Raw genomic sequence first — 24,754 nt, 5'->3', positions numbered from 1 at the left:
GGTGTTTCCACTGTTTCCCCATCTATTTCCCATGAAGTGATGGGACCAGATGCCATGATCTTCGTTTTCTGAATGTTGAGCTTTAAGCCAACTTTCTCACTCTCTTCTTTCACTTTCATCAAGAGGCTTTTTAGTTCCTCTTCACTTTCTGCCATAAGGGTGGTGTCATCTGCATATCTGAGGTTATTGACATTTCTCCTGGCAATCTTGATTCCAGCTTGTGCTTCTTCCAGCCCAGCGTTTCTCATGATGTACTCTGCATATAAGTTAAATAAGCAGGGTGACAATATACAGCCTTGACGTACTCCTTTTCCTATTTGGAACCAGTCTGTTGTTCCATGTCCAGTTCTAACTGTTGCTTCCTGACCTGCATATAGGTTTCTCAAGAGGCAGGTCAGGTGGTCTGGTATTCCCATCTCTTTCAGAATTTTCCACAGTTTATTGTGATAAAACTTTTGCCTTCCATCAATGCAGTTCTTGCAGCTTTATTTCCTGTTCTCAGCACTTTCTAGGGACCTGGCTAGAAGGGCAGAGAGTTAAACTGATGCTTGCAGAGGTGTCTTGTCTCTGGGAGCAAGGGGTTGGTATATAATTCTTCCCCACTAATCTTTCCCAGTTTGACCCAGACCCATGAAAATCCTAATCGCTTCCCTGGATCATGAGAGTCCATCATCCTGTGTACCTGATGCCAAATCCTCATCCTGGTTTTGTCTGGAAATCAGATGGGACATGACACATGGGGAAGGGTGTGCCCACACCCACTGGGCTATAGTCTGAAGCACCTTGTCAGTGTGCTGGACCAGCACCACCCTGTCTTTGGTGCCAGCATTTCCTGGAGGTTAAAAGGGGACAGTCCCTTGGTCCTTCCAGTATTTGGTTGGGTTACATAAATCTCCCCTGAATGAGGAGCAGCTGACTCAGGCAAGGGACCTTGTTTGGTTTTCCTTGAACTATTAACAGGGAGATAAGGGGATTAACTGAGTAAATGCTCAAGAGGCCAGAGTCCCTGCAGAGGACCAGATCTTGTTTCATCCTTGTTTTGGATGTTGCTTCTCTGGTTGGTATGTGGACAGAAGAAAAAGACAGATAAAAGGACCCCAGTAAGGAAAGTTATGACCAACCTAGATAGCATATTCAAAAGCAGAGACATTACTTTGCCAATAAAGGTCCATCTAGTCAAGGCTATGGTTTTTCCTGTGGTCATGTATGGGTGTGAGAGTTGGACTGTGAAGAAGCTGAGCACCAAAGAATTGATGCTTTTGAACTGTGCTGTTGGAGAAGACTCTTGAGAGTCCCTTAGACTGCAAGGAGATGCAACCAGTCCATTCTGAAGGAGATCAGCCCTGGGATTTCTTTGGAAGGAATGATGCTAAAGCTGAAACTCCAGTACTTTGGCCATCTCATGCGAAGAGTTGACTCATTGGAAAAGACTCTGATGCTGGGAGGGATTGGGGGCAGGAGGAGAAGGGGATGACAGAGGATGAGATGGCTGGATGGCATCACTGACTCAATGGACGTGAATCTCAGTGAACTCCTGGAGTTGGTGATGGACAGGGAGGCCTGGCGTGCTGCAATTCATGGGGTCGCAAAGAGTCAGACAGGACTGAGCGACTGATCTGATCTGATCTGATTGAAATGCAAAATGTCGCAAGTCCTGGCTATGGGTGAACTTCTGGGGAGACTCTGTTAGCCCATTTGCATGAATATGTAAACTGAAAAAAATGGGTTTATGCCTTAGAGGGAGGTGGGGGCTGTGAGATGGAAGGAGTGCTCCTAGCTGGGCAGGTGTTGAGGAAGTATTGTTGTAGGCTGGCCACCAAGTGCTGCAGTAACTCTAATGGGCCCATTTGCTGATCCTTACCCTGTGCCAGGGACTCATACTTTGCCTATAAAAACTCATGTAATACTTACTATGGCTCTGTGAAATGGGTTCTATTGTTATCACCATTTTATAGATGAAGAAATTGAGGCTTTAAGGGGTCACTGACTTGACCAAAGTCTCTGTTTAGCAAGTTGCAGAAACTGTTGGTCTAACCCTAAACCCTGTGAAGCTCTGTGGCTCTTCACCACCTACAGCCTTTGTTCTTAATGACTGTCAACTCTTTGGGGGTCACAGGTAATCCTGAGAATATGATGAGTGCTGGAGCCTCAGCCTTTCTGTCACAGGAATCCACACATGCTTGGACTCAAGTTAAGAGACTCAGGTTCCAGGGCACATTTATCTTGATCTGGTTAAGCAGCTCCATGGCTCATGTCCATGAACCAGACTGTATTTTGATGCCTCTCACAAGTCCCTGTACATGCAGTCCTGCTGTTTGTAAGAAGCTCCTCTGTAGTGAAGGGAAGGGAAAGAGAGGAGATGGCCTGCAAGAGGGGGCTTGTTGTTTTGGTGGATAGAGAAGCAGCAACAGCAACTAATGTAGCTTCACAGATGACATTTGATCCTAAGTCAGCACCTTCATCGAGTGCCTTTGAGGAGCTTGGGAACTAGTAGAGAAGGTGAACAGAGGTCCACAGGGGACAGTAATGGGGGTGATGAGAAGAGCCAACAGATAAAGGAGTTGTTCAGTTGCTAAGTCATGTCCAACTGTTTGTGACCCCATGGATTGCAGCACACCAGGCTCCTCTGTCCTTCACTGTCTCCCGGAGTTTACTCAGATTCATGTCCGTTGTGTTGGTGATGCCATCCAACCATCCCATCCTCTGTTGCCTCTTCTCCTCCTGCCTTCAGTCTTTCTCAGGATCAGGGTCTTTTGCAATGAGTCAGCTCTTTGTATCAGGTGGTCAGAGTATTAGAGCTTCAACTTCAGCATCAGTCCTTCCAATGAATATTCAGGGTTGATTTCCTTTAGGATTGACTGGTTTGATCTCCTTGCTGTCCAAGGGACTCTTAGGAGTCTTCTCCACAACCACAATTTGAAAGCATCAATTCTTTGGCGCTCAGCCTTCTTTATGGTGCAGCTCTCACATCCATGACTACTGGAAAAACCATAGCTCTGACTATATGGACCTTTGTCAGCAAAATGATGTCTCTACTTTCTAATATAATGTCTAGGTTTGTCATAGCTTTTCTTCCAAGGAGCAAGCATCTTTAATTTCATGGCTGCAGTCACCATCCACAGTGATTTTGGAGCCCAAGAAAATAAAATCTGTCACTGGTTCCATTGTTTCCCCTTCTATTTGCCATAAAGTGATGGGACTGGATGCCATGATCTTAGTTTTTTTTTTTTTTTTTTTAATATTGAGTTGTAAAGGAGACCACAGGTATAAGGGAAGGAACATGACTGAGATCACAGAAGCATGGGTTCTACCCCTGGTTCTGCCCACTGAGTCCCTGAGTGTTCTTCATCAGCCACTTTATCTCACGATGGTTTCTTCTTTCAAATATGAAGGAAGAGGATTAAGTCATCACCAGGGCCTCTCTGTGTCTCGAAAGGGTGAAGTGGGTGGTGGAAGGTGAAGGAATGAGGGTCTCATACTTGCTGCCCTCCAGGCACCTTCTGTGTACGATCTGGTCACTTCCCCAAAGCTAGTGTCATGAATTTAACCCTACAGATGATGTCAGGCAGATTAAGAACTGCTATCTGATGCCACATTTCCAACTCATGATCAGTCGATGGTGGCAGATTTCTGGGATTCAGAGAATGGGACAATGTTTGGGTGGAACCAAAAGAGAAAAAGATTGCTATCAAGTCCCACATCCTTCAAAGCATTAATGTTTCTCCTTGTGTTTTTCTCTTCCTCAATTTCAACAGGCCACTTTCCAAACAAAGCCATGCCTTCTGCGGGAACACTTCCTTGGGTTCAGGGGATTATCTGTAACGCCAATAACCCCTGTTTCCGTTATCCAACTCCTGGTGAGGCTCCGGGAGTTGTTGGAAACTTTAACAAGTCCATGTAAGTACCGGATCAGGTTTTCTTTCCCAAACTTGTCAGTTAATATTTCTTCTTTCCTTTCTCAGACTCCGGGGAATTTTAAATGGTTGGGTTTGAGTGAAGGTGCTTTTGTGAAGGTTTATGTGATAAAGTCCAAAGAATGAGACCAGGGAGAATTGCTGCCAAAATTTAAAATATTGTAAGCTCATTTTGGTACATTTTTTATATAGCTGACAGTTCTGTGGTTGGGGGCCTTTCCTTAAAAAACTGGCAGGTTAGAGAGGTAGGGAGAGGGGAGGAGAGGGTGAGATGTAAGGAAAGAGTAACATGGAAACTTACATTACCATATATAAAATAGTTAACCAATGGCCATTTGCTGTATGGCTCAGGAAACTCAAACAGGGACTCTGTATCAACCTGGAGGGGTAGGGTGGGGAGGGAGATGGGAGGGAGCTTCAAAAGGGAGGGGATATATGTATACTTATGGTTGATTCATGCTGAAGTTTGACAGAAAACAGCAAAATTCTGTAAAGCAATTATCCTTCAATAAAAAAAATAATTAAAGAAAAGAAAAAAAAAAACCAAAAACCTGGCAGGTAAGTAGAGAAGGGAGACACGCACATCAGCCTCATGCATTAATGAGCAAACACTTATTTAGCAAACGTTTATTGTGTGTGGGAGACCGCTGGTCCAGAAGTTGGGATATAGAGGTGTGTAGAGGATGTGGCCTGTCCTCAGGGAGCTCAGCCAAGGCTGGGGGAGCGTGGTCCTTTCTGCTCCCGGATCTCCTTTCTTCCTTCATGGGTGCCCTGTCACACTGCAGTGTCTGTCCTTCTGTCTACAGGTCTTTCTTGGCCCTGGGTGTAAGCTCCCTGAAGGGCATCTTTCATCACTTTTGTATTCCTGGCTCATGGTTTCAACAACAGACATAGGTAGGGCTGAGTAAGTGTTTGCCAAATGAGCCACTGAAGATTCTTGGAAGACAGAGAAGCATGGCAGGAGTTAGAAAGGACTAAAGGCTGCAGGAGACGCAGCAGGACAGTTCTGAGGAGACTGCGCCAGGCAGGCAGGGCTCCATCACAGCATGCGTGGGCCTTAGGCTTCGAGACTTTCATGAGCCCCTTTTTCCGTGAAACAGCATTAAAAATTTTATTTTTTAACTGTGTTGGGTATAAAGATTAGTATATTCCGGACTAAATTAATGATATGCATTCATTTGGAAATTTTTTCCTGATTTTAAAAGAAATTTAAAAATGTTGTGGACCCCTAAGTGTATCCTGGGCCTTAGGCACTGTGTCTGCTGTGTTTCATGGATAAGTTGGTCCTGGGGGCCTGTGTGTGTGTGTGTGTGTGTGTGCACGCGCATGTGCATGTGAGGGAGCGCTTCCTGCAGAGGCAGCATGTGGACTGGGCCTTGAAGGCTGGTAAGGTTTGGTTGTACGGATACATGAGGATGAGTGTTTGGGGCAGAGTGGGTGGGTGGATGGGTGGGTCGGAGCATAGCATCTCAGAGGCTGGGTGAGGGGGCAGCTGGAGTGGGTCAGGGGTGGCCTGCAGGGTCCCTGCAGCCAAGCTGGGTGTTCCTGGCAGATACTTTGTTCGAACTGGAGAGACAGCTGGTCTAACCAGGACGTTTCTGCTTTTCTTGCTCCCCCTGCAGTGTGTCTCGCCTGTTCTCAGATGCTCGGCGGCTTCTCTTGTACAGCCACAGAGACACCAGCATGAAGGACATACGCAAAGTTTTGAAGACGTTATACCAGATCGAGCGTTTCAGCTCACGTAAGCAAAATCCGTCTGTGAATTGGCTCATAATCGGAAGAACCTACACCGGGGAGAGACAGCAGCTGACGCGTCCTGGCACTTGTTCCTTTTAGCTCTTCCCTGTGGAGTTTTCCTCCTCAGTAGCTAGGCTGTAAGGCCTCTCTGCAGGATGTATTTGAGAAGAAAATACAGAGATTATGTATTTGGCCTGGCCTCCTCTGGGGACATAAAAGAAACCCCCTAGAGAGGAATGGCACTGGCCTGGCTTACAGACAGTTGGGGTGCAGGTTGCTGCCAACCTCATTTTATGGAGATGGCCATATGGTTGCCGTGAATGGGCAGATGCTTCTGTGCATATAAGAGCAGATAAAGTTGCAACTTGATATGGATAAGTGAAAGTTAAGCATTCACTTCTAAAAGAAAAACTCAGTTCATCATCCCGCTAGTCATTTGATTTAGTCAATGAGCATTTGAACCTCTGATCTCTAAAAAGTGACATGCTTATCTCTGATCTGGTGAGGGCCTGGGCAGTTTATTGCCATCTAGGAAGTGGCTGAGAGCAGGCAGCCTGCTGGCCGAGGCGCTGGCTGCAGAAGTCACCATGGAGCAGCCTTCCAGGCAGTGGCCAACCGGGGGACGGGGGTGGTGGGAGCATGCCCCCAGGTGTGGGTTGTGATGGCCTGCGTGGTCTGTAGAGAATTCAGAAGCGATAATGAAGCTGACTAAGAGTCAGTCGCTTTTTATCATCTCCGTGCACTGGTGGTTCTAAACAGTGTTGAGTGATAAATTACCCCATCACCAGTCAGCTGCCACCACTGCTCCAGGAAAGTGCTTTTTTCTTAGTTCGGTGTTTGGGAGGAATAGGTGGGCTGGCTTTTGCTGAGAGGCCTCCCAGTTTGCTATCCACTTGGTGAAAACAGAAATAGTGTAAAGTGCTGGAGTTTAAACCAGGCTTGTATTGGAGCTTTCTCTTGGGTGGCTGGACTGTGCTTTACCTGGAGGCAAACTGTATGGGAAGTGGTGAGCGGGAGGTGTCGTTTCACAAGAAAAACAGATGTGGCCATGCCTGGGCTCCGGGTCAGCTCTGAGGAGCTTGCAGCTGCTCTGCTCCTAGGTGCACGGCCAGGCCATCTGGATGCCATTGCCTTGCCCTGTAGGCCCCCATCCTGCACACCTGTCTGTCCCAGCACAGGACGCAGAGAGACAACCACCACCAGTCAAGGCATTTGTCTTTCCTGATCTGCTGGGGGCCCCCTGCCTGGTAGACCAGAGGCAGTCAGGGTTATTTCTTCTACTGCAGAGACAGCAGGACCCAGAGGAAAGAGTGCTACAGTGTATTATTTTGTAGCTTGGTGACTTTGTGAATAAGTCCTTTCAGGCCTTTTGGGGCCACACTTCTCAGCTGTAAAATGGAGCCAGTAGAAGAACTTTAGCTCATAGGATTGTTGTGAGGAGTAGAGGAGTTGAAACATGTAACTGCTTAAAAACTGCATCTGGCACCAAGGAAACACTTAATGAATATGAGCTATGATGATTTTGGAGTGCTATCTTGGCCAGGATGTTTAACCTCTCCACACCTGAATTTCTTCAGCTATGAATAATAGGTAACTTGCAGTGTGAACTGTGAACCTCACACAGTGTCTGGCGCATAGTAGATGTTCAATAAACAGGAGCCGATTTTACTCCTGTGCATCAGTAATGTATTTCTGAGCACCTGGCCTTGCTCTTCTGCCTTCCACTGCATGGCTGGAGAAAGGGACTGTGAATGGGGGACAGGGCGGGGAGTAGTTTCAGATCTCGGTGGGTGCTTCCTAAGACACATATAAACTAGAGACATGAGTCAGGGTTGAGAAAAGAAGCCAAACCTGCATTCAAACAACTTTCTCTCCACAGCTCTGAAGAGAGATCTCTGATTATGGTTGTCTCCTGTCACAGCTTATCTCTCTGTTCACCTTTGTCTGCCCTGCAGCTACTTCTTAGGGCCACTTCTGCCCTGCAGCTTCCACCTTTCTTGGCTCTCTTATAGCACTGAGCCCAGCCTCAGTCCAGAGGGAGATGTAGAGAAATGTTGCTTCTTCCGAGGTGGAATCAGTAACTTTTTGCTGAATTTGAATAACACTCTAGATTTCAGAGGGGTTTCCCAGGTGGCACCAGTGGTAAAGAACCCGCCTACCAATGCAGGAGATGTAAGAGACGTGGCTTTGATCCCTGGGTCAGGAAGATCCCCTGGAGGAGGGCATAGCAACCCACTCCAGTATTCTTGACTGGAAAATCCCATGGACAGAGGAGCCTGGAGGGGCCTGGAGGGCTATAGTCCATAGGGTCACAAAGAATCAGACACGACTGAAGTGACTTAGCATGCATACATGCATGCACTATATTTCAGAGAGTCCAAGGCTGGGGTATATCAGTGTAGATCCTGACTTGGAGACCTCTGTTTCTCTGCAGTGAAAGCCCTACTCAGAGCATGATGGGCTCAGCTCTCTTGTGCTGTCACACTGCAGATGGAAAGGATCTTTGGTTGGAGTCCTGCCCCCATCAACTTTCTCTGCCTACCCCAGGGATAGCAGGTGGCAGGGACCTGCCTCTCCCACAGCAGCTCATTTTGGGTATTGGCAGAATACCCAATATTAGAATATTGGTATTCTAATTATCAGAATATATTCACTGATCTTCTGTACCTCCCAGAGAAAGAGGCTAACCTATTTCCCTTGAAGTGTTTATAGACAACTCTTGTGTTTCTTTCCCTCTCTTCCTGAAATCTGTTGTCTTTTTAGGCGAAAAGTCCTCCATTCCTCTTCTGGAATGTCTACCACACCCCCCACTTCCTGATTTCTGCCTCTCAGAGGAGGCAGTTGGTTGTGTTTCAGTGTTTCTTTGTCTTTCTTGAAGTTTATCAGAAATTACAACAGTCTTCCAGCACAGAGCAGGAAGGGACTTTCACTCTCTTGCTCTGAGCACCATATTTCTGTAATGTAGCCTTGGATTGCATGAGGCTTTTTGGCATCCACGTCACACAGTTGACTCATTCACCACGTGCAGTCAACCTGAGCTGCAGAGCCTTTTAAATACAGAGTATCGCAAGTTACTTGTTCTCCATTTCTGAATTGTGCTGTTGGCTTTTGAACCTAAAGGGAGAATATCTATCTCTTTTCTGTTTTACATTTTTAGATTCCCTATGTCATCTCTTCCTACTCAAACTGTTTCAGATTCTGTTTCTGCCATGTATTATATTTACTAGTGCTGCTTGTTCCCTGTCATGTAGAAATTTGATAAATAGCTCTCTTTGTTCTCATCCAAGTCGTTGGTGGTTGTGGGACCAGCGTTGGAGGTTTGGATCAGTCTGCTGGAGACTAACAGCCCCTTTGGACAGTGCCATTCAGGCTGTTACAGACCTACCAACCCATGTCGTCTTTGTGCTGGGCACCAGGCTCCTGTGATCTGGTTAGAGGACTTGTCTTGTTCTTCCTTTTCACTTCACCTGCTAACTCCATTGATACATCCATGGATAATTTGTGGATAGGGGGATGTCTGCTCAAATACTCTTTTCTAGTCCCATGGTTTACTGGGCTAGGGCATTGTTTTATTTCCACTTGTTGGATGAGACCTTAGACGTCCGTTAGTTCATTTATAGACAAATGGGTTGATTGAATCAAATGTTCAGCCAGTATTTATTGAACACTTGTATGTCCCAACCAGTGTTCTAGGTGCTGAGACATAGAGGTGTACAGAACAAATATGGCCCCTGTCCATATGGAACTTCTATTCTAGAAAAAAGACTGTGATCCAGCCAGGGGTGGGGGAGGGACTTTCCCAAATTTCCATAGCTACCGGAGGGATATTCTGGGAATGGAATACAGCTAAACCTCTGCTGCTCCATGCAGTGCTCTTTCTACAGTGCTCTCTCATTCTGTTCTAGCTGTTCCATTAATCTCCCACCTGGGAAGATCTCCAGTTCAAGAGTTAAGTCATAGTCAAGCTGTCATATCCTTGAAACCATCCTTATAAGCACGTGAAGGAAGCTTTACAGAGGGGTCTCACTCAGTTTTCTCATCACTGGAACTTTTTGGACATTTTGTTTTCTTCCTAAATGTATATCCATCCCGGTTGGACAGGGATTAAATTACGTTTGGGAGTCTAGGTGAGGAGCATTCACTCTTCTTAAGTCCCCGTCATGACTCCAACCCAGTGGAAATGTAAAAGTTGCACAAGTTCTCAAAAGCTCTAGAAAAAGTGACAGGTCTAGATTCTGTCTCTCTGAGATGCAGTCTGGCAAGAAAGAGCATTTCTTTAAGTGAATCTTGTATGATATCTGAGATGGTTTTGAGCAGTACACAGATGACAACTTTTAATTTTAACTCACCTCAAAATAATTTCACAGTATTATTGCTTAGGAGGCTGTTAAATAGGGAAAAATTACTTAAAGTTAATTTAAAGACAATATCATTTTATGTGGGTGTGGTGAAACTTGTGTGAGTAGTTTTGTAGAGATGGGAGACTGGAAATTGCTGCTGTAAAAGAAAGCATTTTGGGTTTTGTATTAAGATTTGTTTGGGAGGTGTGATGTCACCAAGATGGTAAAAATAGGTCTTTGCTGACTTTGCTCCCCCCACAAAAAGAATCCTTTGGGGAACAAAATCAGGCTCTGTCCCTCATTAAGTGTGAAACTTGGGCATGCTTTGATTTATTCTGACCCTCAGTTTACCTGAAAAATGGAGATCAGGTATTCTGTGGGTTGTGTGTAGTTGCTCAGTCGTGTCTGATTCTTTGGACTGTAGCCCGCCAGGCTCCTCTGTCCATGGGGATTCTCCAGGCAAGAATACTGGAGTGGGTTGCCATGCCCTCCTCCAGGGGATCCTCCCAAACCAGGGATCGAAACCATTTCTCCCGCCTTGCGGGAGGATTCTTTACTGTCTGAGCCACCAGGGAAGCCCTGTGGGTTGTTGAACATTACATCAGATGACATTGTGTGGATGGATGACTTTTAGCGAGGTCATAGCACACAGCTGACATGGAATTAATCTGAGTCAGTTTACCTCCCCATCTGTTTCTGGCTACCTGTTTGGCTTGGCAAGTTTGTTAATCTTATTTGGGCCTCAGCTTCCCTTGCCTTGAAATTGGGACTTCGGCGAAATAACCTGAACGTATTGCCTCTTGGAAACTTGGTACCTGGGTGGGGGATCACCTGGGACTGAGCAGTGCTGTGGGCTGGCCCCTGCTTGTGGCCCCTGGAGGGCAGGGTTGGGCCTTGTTTGTAACTCTGTCCCAAGCATCAGCAAGATAGCACAGTACAATCAGGCACAAGGCAAGCAGCCAGGGAATCTTTGCGGAATGAAGGTGAGAGATGATACCTGTCCTTTCTCCTTCACAGAGTATTTTGAGGGTCAAATGAAAGCACCTTGAAAAGTATAAAATCCCAGCACATGTCATTTTCAAGTTGATCCATTGTGTGAACCCAGGTCCCCAGGGGTTTCAATTAATAATAATGACAAAAAAGTCTTAAGAACAATCTTGGCTTGCTTTGCTTTCTTCTACAAGGTTTACTTTCCAGAAAAAGTGAAGATGCTCAGTTGTGTCCGACTGGGATCCCATGGACTCCTCTGTCTATGGAATTTTCCAGGCAAGAATACTGGAGTGGGTTACCATTTCCTAGAAAGCCTGCTATGAGTCTTGAAGTGGATTGAAGTGGATTTACTGAGAAGCTAAAGGAGTTTCACTTTCAGAACTCCTTTCCAAGGCCCTGGTAGGGATCTCAGCAATCAAAACTTGCCGAAGTAGGATGTTTAAAAAATACTGTTTTTCTTAAAGAGAGCCCTCTAAACTGTGTCAGCCTCAGGCTTCACACAGCAGCCCTCCAGAGACTTTGGGGCATGGGAAGGACTGTCTTCTTCCCTGGCCTCTTCCTCCACACCACCCTCCAGGCTTGTGCACCACTCCAGCCTCCTCTTGGGAATCTGGCATTTTCCAGTGGAATGACCAGCAGGCTGGCCAGAACTAAGGCCTTTTGGATGGGGCCAGAGCTGCTCAGATCAGGACTGGGCTGGGGAAGGAGGTGTCCCTTTGTTTTCTTCTTCACCTTTTACTGTTTATTTCCTTTGTGCTGTGCTGTGCTTAGTTGCTCAGTTGTGTGCAACTCTTTGTGACCCCATGGAGTGTAGCTGGCCAGGCTTCTCTGTCCATGGGGATTCTCTAGGCAAGAATACTGGAGTGGGTTGCCCTCCTCCAGGGGATCTTTCCAACCCAGGGATCAAACCCAGGTCTCCGGCATTGCAGGCAGATTCTTTACTATCTGAGCCACGAGGGAAGTCCTTATTTCCTTTAGAACTATTTAAAATGAGTTGCTCACTGATACCTAATGGGCTCATTAGCTTGCTTCCTGCTGGATGTTTCTGCTCAAACATTGATTTTGCTCCAGTGCCTTGCTCCTTTCTTGAATCCTGGCATCTGGACTACAGCTTTCCTTCATCTCTATGGCAACATGGGCTTGGACCCTCTCAAGTTTATACCATATGTAGTGGTTAATGACTTCCCTGGTGGCTCAGACGGTAAAGCATCTGTCTACAATGTGGGAGACCTGGGTTCGATCCCTGAGTCAGGAAGTTCCATGGAGAAGGAAAAGGCAACCCACTCCAGTACTCTTGACTAGAAAATCCCATGGATGGAGGAGCCTGGTGTCCATGGGGTCGCAAAGAGTCGGACACGACTGAGCGACTTCACTTCACTTCACTTCACTTCAGTGGTTAATACTTCCTACTTGGCTGGAAGTTGGGAGGGGCACCTCCTGGGGTGGGCCACCCTCACATCTCCTGCAAGAAGTTCCCCAGCTCGCTACTGTCTCTCATTTTCGTAGGTAGCTGGGCTCTTGTCTCCTGGGCTCTTGTCTCTTGTCTCTTAACCCTAGATGCTCCCTCAGCCTCCCCATTTCTTATGCTGGTCCAGGGACAATTCCTTGGCGTGAAGTTGTTGTTCAGTCGCTCGGTTGTGTCCAACTCTTTGTGACCCCATGGACTGCAGCATGCCAGGCTTTCCTATCCTTCACTATCTTCCGGAATTTGCTCAAACTCATGTCTATTGAGTTGGTGGTGCCATCCAACCATCTCATCCTCTGTCGACCCTTTCTCCTCATGCCCTTAATCTTTCCCAGCATCAGGGGCTTTTCTAAAGAGTCAGTTCTTTTCATCAGGTGGCCAAAGTATTGGAGCTTCAGCTTTAGCGTCAGTCCTTCCAATGAATATTCAGGGTTGATTTCCTTTAGGATTGACTGGTTGGATCTCCTTGCAGTCCAAGGGACTCTCAAGAGTCTTCTCCTTCTTGGCTTGAGGAGGCACTGTTGTTTCTCTATCATTATCCACGGTGGCCTGGTGCAGTGGACAGGGCTCTGGCTTCTGTCCTGTAGCTGGAGGGCCAGACCCCAATCTCCCCTGTGCATGAGATTCAGCAGCTTTCATTCTCAGCCAAGATCTTAGGTCTCTATGTGTCTGGCCCTGTCTCACATTATAGCCATAGCAGTCCTTTTAATAGAAGCCCAGTAGGTACTGGGGCTTCCTTTGTGGCTCAGCTGGTGAAGAATCCACCTGCAATGTGGGAGACCTGGGTTCAATCCCTAGGTTGGGAATATCCCCTGGAGAAGGGAAAGGCTACCCTCTCCAGTGTTCTGGCCTAGAGAATTCCATGGACTATATAGTCCATGGGGTCACAAAGAGTCAGACACGACTGAGCACTTTTGCTCACTCACTCAGTAGGTGCTATGTGGGACTTCAGAAGATCGTTTTTCTGGACCTGCTGAATTGGACCAAGTGAGGTAGGTGGGGACAGTTAAGGGAGGTCTTTCAGGCTTTACTTAGGCTGCCAGGTCACATGTTTCTGAGGATGCCATGTATACCACAGTCTGTGTGAATGACACTTCCCATGAGAACAGTGCTCCATGAAGTTGGGCGCCTTAGCTCAGCTTCCCCTGATGAGGACTAGGTTTACAACTGTCTCCCCACAGCTCCTGATTCAAGGGCTTCTGTAATGCCTTCTATCCAGAGGGCATCCTCTGAAGCTCATGAGAACTTTGCCAGGAAAGAAGAGCAAGGAAGAACTTTGGGAACTCTGTCGCTGCACTGGAGATGTCCCTTTGGAAGACATCCCATATTGTTGAGGTCAAGGGTCAGAAGAGGGAAGGACTGGAGGGGAGGCCTGGGGCAGCACTGATCCTGACCTGGCTCTTGAGTCTGTCCATCCTTTCAGCAAGACTTTTGAGTGTCAGTGGTCTGGCTGTTATTTGCTATGTATTCATGTTACAAATCTGGCTTGTTTGGCTTTTTTGATGTGGCTCTGACCAAGAGTTTTGTGAAAAAAGTCCTGAGGGTTATGCTGGTGTTTACTTAGGGAAATGAATCATAACTTTCTGGCTGTTGGGTTTACAGGTAATACTGAAAACTCACTGCATGGACCTTTAATTCTACTTTAATCTTTGAAAGTCAGAAAGACCTGATCCCCTGAGGGCAGGACAGGCTTTAGTGACATGGCAAGGTAGCTGGCTGTGGCAGGGAGTTGAGGGAAGGAGGTTGTAAAATTATCATCTTGTAAACATACACTTGGCAGCCAGACTGCCTTGGTCCAGATCCCGGCTTTGCTTAGTGACTGTGTGACCTTGGATACTTCTGTGTCTTTGTGTCTCAGTTTTCTCAAATGGAGGTAACAGTCCTCCCTCAGGGCTATCATGGGGAATCATGAGCTAATAAGCATAAAGCATTTAGCACAATATTTGTCACATCATAAGCACCTTATTTATACTTCAGTTCATTATATGACCATCATGTGAGATAGGGAATTTTGTTCCTCTTTGTGTACACAAAGGAGCTGAAGTTCAGAGAGGCTAAGGAAGCACAGCTGGCAAAGGGCGAGAAAAGGACTAGAACTCCAGACTTTGACTCCCTGCTAGTACGTTATTACAGTCTATAGAGAGCAGCCAAGGGTAGCCAGAAAATTTCTCAGGTCGCAGGATACTGGGCATGGATGGACTGGGATCAGAGCGGAGACAAGAGGGCTTCCGAGAGAAATGCCAGACTTCCTCCTCTTCCTGGCTTCATGGTAATAGACATGGGTGGAACGTTCCCCAAGGCCCGTGCAGAAAGAACATCCTGTGACTCACAGCCACTTCTCCTTCCCTGCCTAACCCCTTTCCTTCCATATGAGCAGCTGCTGAAGTAGAGGCTGCAGCCTCAAACTTTGTGAGGCCCCTTATGGGTCATCTTGGGAGATCAGATGACCCGTGTGTCAACATTATATCATCAAACTGGAAATCCTTGAAATTTTTGGCTGACTGCAATTCACATCCATATGCACTTATCAGAAGTTCTGACTTGAGACCTTAGAGTTTCACAATGTGGAAGTTCCCCAGACCTGTCAAAGCCAGGCAGCATCTCAAAACCCAGCCTGTTGGTTGCCATCCAGGGCAGGGTCTGGCCCCAGCTTGGGCTGCCATCAGGGGGATGCAGTGCTGTACTGCTGTATGGAAATATTGCTCAAACTAAATTGAATCAAAGGTCAGCTCTGCCCAGACAAGAATAGAAAGCACAATTGTACTCGACTACTGGACGGCATGTACCACACGATATCAGACTGCCTTTAGAGAGTTTGGATTGTTAACATCAAGAATAGCGTTTCATGTCTCTTGCTTTTCCAGTATGAGGTTTATTTACTCTGTGGGTGGCAAAGAGCAATATGGAACTCCAGTTTGTTTCTCCTTGAAACCTTTCCATTTCTGGCGCTCTCATCACTGTTGCGTTTAGGTATAGAGGGGCGATCTTAGAGTGACACTTTGTCCAACAGACTAAGTTGTACCAGGTAATGATGCCATTTTACATTTAAATATGTTATTACATTCAAGTCTTATAATGCCTTGGTATTATTATCCCCATTTTATCGATGAGGAAACTGAGACTCACAGGTTACGTCTTTTGCCCAAGGTGACTGAGTAAAGCCATGAATTTAATCCGTGTCTATCTGATCTCCAGGTTCAGCATCTTTGCACCATCTCATGTTGCCACGTTGCCTTATTCCACGAGTAGCATGGCCAGCTTTTGATGGCAAAATCATTATAAAGCATTTTAAAAGAATAAAATGATTTACTTAATTCCTATATAGTTGAAAGAGCTAAAGGTGTGTAAGCCAGAGCTGATTGGGTTCAAATTTACCACTTGCTTGCTCTGTGGCCTTGAGCAGGATGTTAACATCTCTGGATCTGTTTCCTTATTTGAAAAATGGGAAAAATAATACCTTTCCCATAAGCTTGTTTTAAGGATTGTAGAAAATAATACATACAATGTGTCTGATGCTCAGTACACGTTGATCCCCTTTTGCTGCCAACAAAGCACTACCATGTCCCTTAAGACGTGTTATTAATTTTAAAAATAAGAGAAACTTAAACAATTTATACCTTATATATGAACAATTCTTCCTAATCCAGGCCTGGAAAGAACCCATTCTCAGCCCCTAATTCATAAACTTATCTTCCTTTCCCCTGTTCCCTGGCTTCTCAGGGCCCTGCAGGCTGATTCTGATCCCTCACTCATGGTGCTAAGAGCCTCTGACCTCATTTTTAAGCAAAACACATGAATTCCTCCAACTCTTCTCTTTCTTCCCAGATCATTTTCTGTTGGCCCATTCTGTTTGATTTGGTCTCTCTGTTTCTGGACTGTGTTTCCTCCTATTTTGATCTCACCTTCTCTCTGTTCCTTGCCTTTTCCGGGCATCCTCCCCTTCCTTTCTACCTCCCTGGCTTTCAAAGGGGCCTCCATGAGGTGGTCACCCAGCTATTTTTTTGCTTTGTCTGATGATGGCTTCTTGTCTCTTCTTCTCTTTCTCTTTAGGTCTAGAACTCCCTGGGGCTAATGCTACCTCTTCAGTGTTATCTTTCTTTTCCTTCTGGGCCTCCCAAGCCAGCCTGACTGTACCTCCCATGCCCACTGCATTTACAGAGCTCCTGACCAGTGTGAACAGCTCACCCACTCTCTCCCTCTGGGGCCACAGTCTCCACTGGCTGTTTGGGGGCCTGTTTACCATTCAGCTTCTTATCAGCTGTCATGAATCCTTGTTCCAGGGGCTCCTGACCACTTCTTCCACCTTGACCCCTTCTCAGTAAGACAGGTATGCCGTTGCCTTAGCAGATGGATCCAGGAAAGATGTGTCAGGTCTCTTCCCATCCCCTGATTTCAGTGTTGACCGATTCTGTAGTGGCAGAGCAGGCTGGGAGGTTCACAGCTCTGTTCTGGCCTTCTGTCCCTGTCCTCTTGGAAGGCAAGGGCAGGGATCCTGTCTTTGTACAGCATCTCTTTTATTACAGATTCCTGCCTTCAAGGAGCACCGAGAAATATTACTACTTGGAACTACAGCTCTAGTGTTTTGACTTCAGTAGCTGTCTAGAAATTTGTTGATTAATTAATTAATCAAATTAATCAAATTCCATTCTATGTAGAATAAGGACTGTGTAGTTCCTGGAGCTGTGATGGTCCCGTGGGTCTCAGAAGACTCTGGCTTCCCCAGGACTTGCAGATATCAGGAAGCACAACCCTAAATATTGTAGTTTCTCTAAGGAACTCTTCACTTGTGTCATCTACGACTTTATCAACATTTGTTTTGTTTTGAACTTGTTTAATTTCTCCACTTGTATTTTCTGTTTGGGCAAATTCCAGGAGATAGTGAAGGACAGGGAAGCCTGGCTTGCTGCAGTCCATGGGGTCACAGAGAGTTGGATATGACTGAGCAACTGAATAACAACAAATATTCTCTTGCAGTATGTGTGAGTCAGTATTCAGGGCATTCTATACTGTCATTACTGTTTACCTAATCCACCCCCTAGTATAGCTGATCTCCATTTACAGAAAAATGTAGGGTTGGAGAGTTTAAGCCTCCAAGGGCACATAACTGGAAAATTCTGGAACTGAGATAGGAATCAGGTTAGCCAGACTCTAGAACTTGGGATCTTTCACGAGTGTGTCAGTTTCCTTGGCAAGCCCTCACTGTAGAGAAGGAAACTTCTGGGTTGGGAACCCTGGCTCAGATGAACAGCAGGAGTTCCCGAAGCTGTGTACACCCCGGCTCCCAGCCTCCTCTCATCTGCTCTAAGGAGTCACCCCAGGGAGCAGCCAGGTCACCCTGTCTTACCCCCTTCTCCAGAACCCTGAACTTCCCAGGCAAGCCCTGGTTTTCCTGGGGAGGGTCCAGCTGTCTCAGTGAAGCAGGCGGGAGCTATCCTTGAAGAAGAAAGTGGAGCCCTAGCATCAGGAAAACAAACTGAAACAACAAAAAATACCCCAGAAGACACCTGAGTATGTTTGTTCCCAGCTCTTTTCTGGCAGAGAGATGTTTTGCAGTCGTGTTTATACAAGGTCCTGCTTAAGACGAATAAAGCCAGGAGTGAGAATCTGGCCGCAGTTTCTCTAGGCCATTGCCCCTGGAATAGGGTCAGGGCTGGGAGACCCTCCTTGGGTCCTTTTAAGAAGAGTATCTGGGCCTTGGAAGCTGACATGATCTTTCTCTACTTCTCTCTCTCTCTCTCTTTTTTTTATTTGCCTCTTCCACCCACTTCTCAAGCAGCTGATCCCTGTGGTTTCTTTTCATGTTAAACAAAAGAGACTACAGCGATCTTGAAACTGGAGCCGGGGACGGGAGGGCACTGACCGGGAGTAACCCCGCTGCAGACTCTGCTGAGGACTGCCCTCCTCTGCCTTCCTGGGCTGCTGCCCTCCCTCCTCCCTGCTTCTCTGCTCTGCTCAGGCAGGCTGGGAAGAAGCAGAAGGAACACTAAGTGGCCATGAGAGCATCCCCCCACGCCCACCCCATGTATCCCCCTGGTGCAGTGATCCTCCCCGCCACACCCTTCTCCCCTGTCATGAAAGTGTTTCCTTAGCCTGCTCAGAGAGGCCCGGCACTGAGGACTGGCAAGGAACTGAGGATTCTGTCCTGTTTGTCCTCAGCCCACAAACACACATTTCACTTGTTTTGTTCTTTGGACTCCAAGCTCCTGAATTGGTTTCTTTTTTTTTTTTCCCCTCCTTTTCTTTGCCCTACCTCCCCGCATACAAAGCAAAGCTCTCTGGAAAAGGACAGACCACTGCTGGCTTCTCCAGGCAAAACCAAGGAGGCTGATTTCAGCTGATCAAGTATTTTGGTCCACATTGGAGATATGGCAACAGGAGAGCTCTTGGGGCCTTTTGCTGGATGGTGACTTTCAATCTTCTCTTTGGGCAGCAGGGACCCATTTTTAATTTAGTGACCGGTCCAGTTCCCTGATGGCCATATTCTGTGACAGTATTTATAGCCTCTCAGTTACCCTTGTAAACTCCTGAGGCTCTTTCCCTCCAAAAGACTACTTTCACTTTCTTGATCTTTGTTTTCACAACAACTTATGAATGTTACTAGCCCATCTTACATCTAAGAAAACTGAGACCTAGAGAGATTCAGAAACGGAGAAAAGTGAGGTTCACAATTGCACAGTTAGGAAACAGCCGAGCTGGGACCTGAATTCAGATTTTCTAACGCCAGTCCAATGCCGATTTAGTTTAATCCCAAGTGTACCTTTTAGTACCAACAATAAGACGATCCCTGAGATCTTCTATAACCCACACATTACAGGTAGGAAAATCGAGGTCATGTCAGCTCACATGGAAAGAGTTAAATGGCCAAGTAAGTGGCTGTCTTTTCCATTAAGTGTTTTCTATCTAGCGTCCAATGACTGGTTTTTCTTACTAGTCATCTTCTATCTATGCCATCCCTGCGGTGATGTTGTAGAGGTGATTATTCCCATTGATTCTCTGTAAAATGCTAGATTTCTTTATTCTTTTCTTAAGTTCTGATTAGGCAAACCAGTCAGCTTCAACCTTTTCTTCACCTTATAACAGTGTCAGCAGAAAGAATTCATAATTCTCTCTGACTCAGGAACTCAGCCAGGCAAATACATAATGCACACATACACACACATATACCTTGGATCATAAATTCAATATTGACTTGGTTGGCAAAGTCACTTCTGTTCTTATCTATTCTGAAAGCATATACTTTAGGATCAGACTAGCATTGAAGCTAATGAGGTGTCTTTCCTGAAAGTGATGATGGTATTAGCCATCTTTATTGAGGACTTTCTTTGGTTCTAGGCTTTATGCTATGACTTCAGGTACATTTCTCTTTTAACCCTCAGCTCAGTGCAGTGAGGTAGATGCTTGTCATCCTTATTTATCCTGTTATGGACACTTCTCATGTCCTGCTTCCAGCTCCCACATGCCTGACTGTCTTCCTGACCCTGGGCTGATGTAGCTGAGGAGGTTCACTGTCTTGACCTGGTTCGTCTCACACGCATGTCCTGTTTCACCCGTCCCTACCCACAGCAGGTCATCTCAATTCATTACGTGATTCACTCTTATGTGTTCATCCACCACTGATGAGATGCCTCCTCAGTGCCAGGCACTGCTGTCCTTTTGAGTAAGTCCTGGCCCTCAAGCACTTCTGTTCTTCTGGAGAAAATGATGTGGTCCCAGACAATTGTAGCTCGGAGGAAGCATGCATAAGAGGCTATTAGGGTATGGAGGAATGGCCAACTGACCCAGCTTGAGGGCATCATGTCAGGACAGGCTTCCTGGAGGAGAAGACTCATGGCCCGAATCTTAAAGAAGGGTAGGAATCAGCTAGGGCAAGAGGAGAAGGGCCATTTCAGATATTGGGCTTTCTTGATATTATTGGCTTCTCCACTCATTTTCCTGCCAAGAAAAAAAGTGGAGAAAACTTGAGACCGTAGGTACAAAATCACCGTACTCTGGCCTCAAAATGTACCTCGTCCTCTTCCTTTTCCCATCCTACTCCCCACATCTTAGGTTCTGAGGAAGCTCTTCTATGCTTATCTGCTTGTGTGTTTGTTTATTCATTCAGAAACATTGAGAATCATGTGTACATAGCACTATGTCTACGGGGTGTCCTGGTCCCTGCATCATGGGAGGTCTTCCTTACCCTCTCCTCATCAGCCACAACCTCTAGAGATTTCTGGCTCTCTGTTGTTTTCCAGAACCTGGCTTCAGTCTGTTCAGCCTGACTCCCCCCTTGAAACAGATAAGCCTCATCTGGGTCAAATGCTTCCATGAGTTGCCTTCCTTTGTCTCTGTCATCCTTCGCTCTGCTTTTTCTATTGATTTGCCTTTTCATCACCCTTATCATCCTTGGGCGTTCCTTGAGGGAAATGTCTGTGTCCCTACCTTTTCTCTATACATCATTGTGGTACGCTGGTCAAGGTGAGTGAAGTAAACTCTTCTCAATAATCACAAGATTATTATCATTTTTTGAGCAACTACCATGAACCCCTTGCTCACTATTCATGCATTAGCTAGTGTTAGTGAAATTCATGCATTAGTTAGTGTTAGTCAGTCATGTCCGACTCTTTGTGACCTCATGGACTGTAGCCCTCCAGGCTCCTCTGTCTATGGGATTCTCCAGGCAAGAATACTAGAGTGGGTTGCCATGTCTACCAGGGAATCTTCCCAACCCAAGGATCGAACCCAGGTGTCCTATATTGCAGGCAGATTCTTTACCATCTGAGCCACCAGGGAAGCATTCATGCGTTACATGCAAATATCTCTAATCCTCATACCTTTGAAAAGTGGGTACTGTTACCCTTACCTCCTAGGTCAGAAATCTTGGGCTCTGGAAGGCAAAATGAATTTCTCAAAGCCATGCAATTCATAAACACGAGAGTCCAGCATCAAAGTTAAGTTATTCTGTCCCCATACCCCTGAACTTTTCATTTCACTAATGTTTCCCAAACTTGGCTGGAATCATCATGGCGGATAAAATTCTGATGTCTGTGTCTTAGCCCCATAAGTTCTGATCACGCAGAAGTTGTTAGGGGGTGTGGCCTGGGCATTGGGATTTTTGCAAAGCCCCCTCAGGAGTCTCATGGGGACTGAGGTTGAGAAACAGTGCACACTGCACTGCCTTCCTGCGCCCATGCTGGCTGCAGCTTGGTGTTGGTGGCATGCAAATCTGAATCCATGTGTGTGGTATCCGTGTGACCAGAATGCAGGTTCTTCGTATCCAGGGATCTTTGGCATTCCCTGCTGCCACCCCGTATAGCTACCTCACCACACTGTGCGTGTGCACTGCCAAAGGTTGTTGACTGTTTAATCAGCCTCTTGGCTTTTCTGCCTCATCCAGAGGATTCACAGAGAGGTGGTTGGGGTTTGATCACATCCAGATGTTCTCATCAGCAGAGCCTGTTGCCTTAGCTGAAACGTCATGTAAACGCACTGCGCATGCTCCGTTGACTAAAGCATGTTGCTTGTGACCTAGACCCATCGCATGTGCAGTGGAGTCAGCCTTCCACCCTTCAGCAGCCTTGCTCTGGGGGAAGGAGGTTATTCTGAATTTGTCTAGCACAGTGTCGATTCCTGCTCTGGCTTTTCATTCTCAGGAGTGGCCTGCCTGGTCACAGACCAGGTTAGCTCATGTGCATATTCTGTTCTGCCTGGGTCTCAGGGAAGTTTTTTTTTTCCCCCACCCCTCCCTTTACAGATGAGGCAGTGGAGACACAGCTAGGTGAGATGCCCTGGCAAGTAAATGGATGCTGAGCCCAAGTTTTCTCACCCCTCAGTGTGGTAGTTTTTTCATTGTTCCACAACAGTCAGTGTCAGGCTTTCCAGGTCAGACTGCAGTTGAAGCCACTAACTTTCCTGTCTTCTTCCTGTGTACCTCTACCTTTGGGATACTGGGACACCTAGGGTGTCACTTTATGTCTCTGGGAATGCAGTTCTAGTGACTAGGGGCCCTGTTTATCTTGGGGTGCAGCCTGGGGGTCGCCCCAATATCTGCAAGCCATTCTTGGACCTGTACAGCTGAAAGGAAATCTTCTTTGATGCTTCTCAGAAACTTCTGAAATCTTCCCAGCCTTGATCCCATCTCCTGGTACTTATTTTCCAGTCATCATTCATTGATCAGTAATTCTTTGCCTGATCTGGGCACTGGGATGCAAGGATAAAAGACATATTCTGTGTCCCAGAGGCATAGTCTAGGGGAGATAATATGTAAATAAAACAACAGTCCTAAAAGGATGGTCCTCAGAACCCTTGCATTAGAAATACAGAAGATGCTTATTAAAATGTAGATTCTTAGGCCCCACTCTAGAGCTACTCTTTCAGGATCTCTGGGAATCCAGCCCCAAAAATTACATATTAGCATGTCCGTAGGTGAATCTTCAATGCTCTGAGGTTTGGCAGCTACAGAAGTGAATGCGATGGTGAGAAGGCAGTATCATATGTGATGGGGAGCACCAGGCAGGTGGCAGCCTGCAGGAGCATCTTTTCTCAGGAGGACACTCACTCGGCCAGGACCACTTCTTAAAATGTGTCATGGGGAATAACTGGGAGTTAGCCAAATAAGGTGTAGCCAGAGAACTGTTTCTCTAGAGATATGAGTCATGCTCAGTGTACCCTTCTGTGGTGGTGGTTTAGTAGCTAAATCGTGTCCAGCTCTTGTAACCCCATGGACTGTAGCCCACCAGGCTCCTCTGTCCATGGGATTTCCCAGCCAACAATACTAGAATGAGTTGCCATTTCCTTCTCCAGGGGATCTTCCTGACCCAGGGATTGAACCCTGGTCTCTTGTGTTGCAGGCAGATTCTTTACCAACTGAGATTATTAAAAGTTTACTTAAGCAGAACATACCTGAATCAGACAGCACAGATGAGAGTCTGGCTGGATTTTGAGACTTCCTTCTACTTTATCTCTGCACATCACCCCCTTAGCTCCCAGGATTAACTCCTGTCCTCTTTTTAAGCCTCACCTCACAGCCCTGTTTTCAGATCAGACGTCTGTTTCTCATCAGTTAAGTGATTTGAGTTTGCTAGGTTTGCCCCCTAGGGGTCAGTTCATGCCAGGGCCTGTGCGCTGCAGTCTCTCAGTGATGTCTGGCCAGTCGTGAGATCCTGATGTTGGGTTATTGTGAGAGAGGGGCAGAAGGAGAAGTGGACATTCAAATGAGATATGGCAGAGAAAATGAGAGCATTTCAGTAAGGGGGACCCACGAAGCATCTGGTCACCTCACTGTTTGGAGATAAAGAAGCTGAAATTCGGAAAGATGATATGAAATATCCAAGTGATACCACTTAGGCACAGCCTCCAGCTCTAGGGACTAAAATTGGATTTCTGGCTAGTGCTTTTTCTGCTGCACTACACTGGATTGGAACCTTTTCTAAATATACCTGGAGGGCTTATTATTTAAAGTGATTCTGTAGGAAACCCTGCAGCAATACAATCATTTAGTAGTGTTGATTTTTTTAAATGTATGCGTACATATTTTCTTAAAGCAGGGGCCGGCCTGGGTGTGGGAGCTCTGTATCACGTGTTCCACGTCTGGACCTGAAATGAAATCAGGCCTGTGAAAGCACTTTGATATGCATAATGCTCTGCACCTGTGGTTCTCTAAAGGTGGGCCCCAGACCAGCGGGTGACAGCATCGCCTGGAAGCTTGTTAGAAATGCAAATTATCCAGCCTCACCCCAGGCCGCTGAATCAGAAACTCTGGGGGGTAGGGGACCAGTTTTCACAAGCCCTGCAGGTGATTCTGATGCCTCTTCAAGTTTCAGAACCACTGTTTTGCATCAAGAAGAAACCAGCCCTTTGGGCTTGTGGGAATAAGGTTTTAAATATCTCTGAATTTAGCTGTCTGAGATGGCATTGGGGAGATAGGAGCTGTGGGGTCAGGGTCACAAATCTCAGATTTGTTTACTTATTCTTGGAAAAGCGAGAAAAGGCTATGTGTATGTATATGTGTACAGAAAAGGCTACGTGTATGTGTATGTGTACAGAAAAGGCTACGTGTATGTATACAGCAGTGCCGCACTTCACAGCTTCAGAAAGCACTCTTTTCATGTCTCTGCTGTTAAGGTAAAACTCCCTGAACCTCATTTCTCTGTGTGCTCAATTGGTTTAAAACAAGGCAGTATTAGGGATATTCTGCTCCATTGTGCTTTTTTTTTTTCTTTTTAGTTACTCATGAAATGAAAATGAAACACTATTTCTCCTGCAGGCTTGAAACTTCAGGACTTCCTGGTAGACAATGAAACCTTCTCTGGATTCCTGCATCACAACCT

General features: G+C 46.3%; 1 protein-coding gene across 1 annotated transcript in view; it reads left to right on the top strand.

Moving 5' to 3' along the window:
• The window catches only part of ABCA1 (ATP-binding cassette, sub-family A (ABC1), member 1), a 138,503-nt gene that overhangs the window by 38,192 nt on the left and 75,557 nt on the right, over positions 1 to 24,754 (top strand). Inside the window, exons 4-6 of the mRNA XM_010843531.1 lie at positions 3,756 to 3,897; positions 5,537 to 5,655; positions 24,691 to 24,754. Of these exons, the coding sequence (XP_010841833.1) occupies positions 3,756 to 3,897; positions 5,537 to 5,655; positions 24,691 to 24,754 (325 nt within the window). The remainder of the gene's footprint in view (positions 1 to 3,755; positions 3,898 to 5,536; positions 5,656 to 24,690) is intronic.

The sequence above is a fragment of the Bison bison genome, unplaced genomic scaffold, assembly GCF_000754665.1.
Source record: "Bison bison bison isolate TAMUID 2011002044 unplaced genomic scaffold, Bison_UMD1.0 scf7180017864183, whole genome shotgun sequence".
Classification (NCBI taxonomy): domain Eukaryota; kingdom Metazoa; phylum Chordata; class Mammalia; order Artiodactyla; family Bovidae; genus Bison; species Bison bison.
This window is presented reverse-complemented; position numbering and strand designations above follow the sequence as displayed.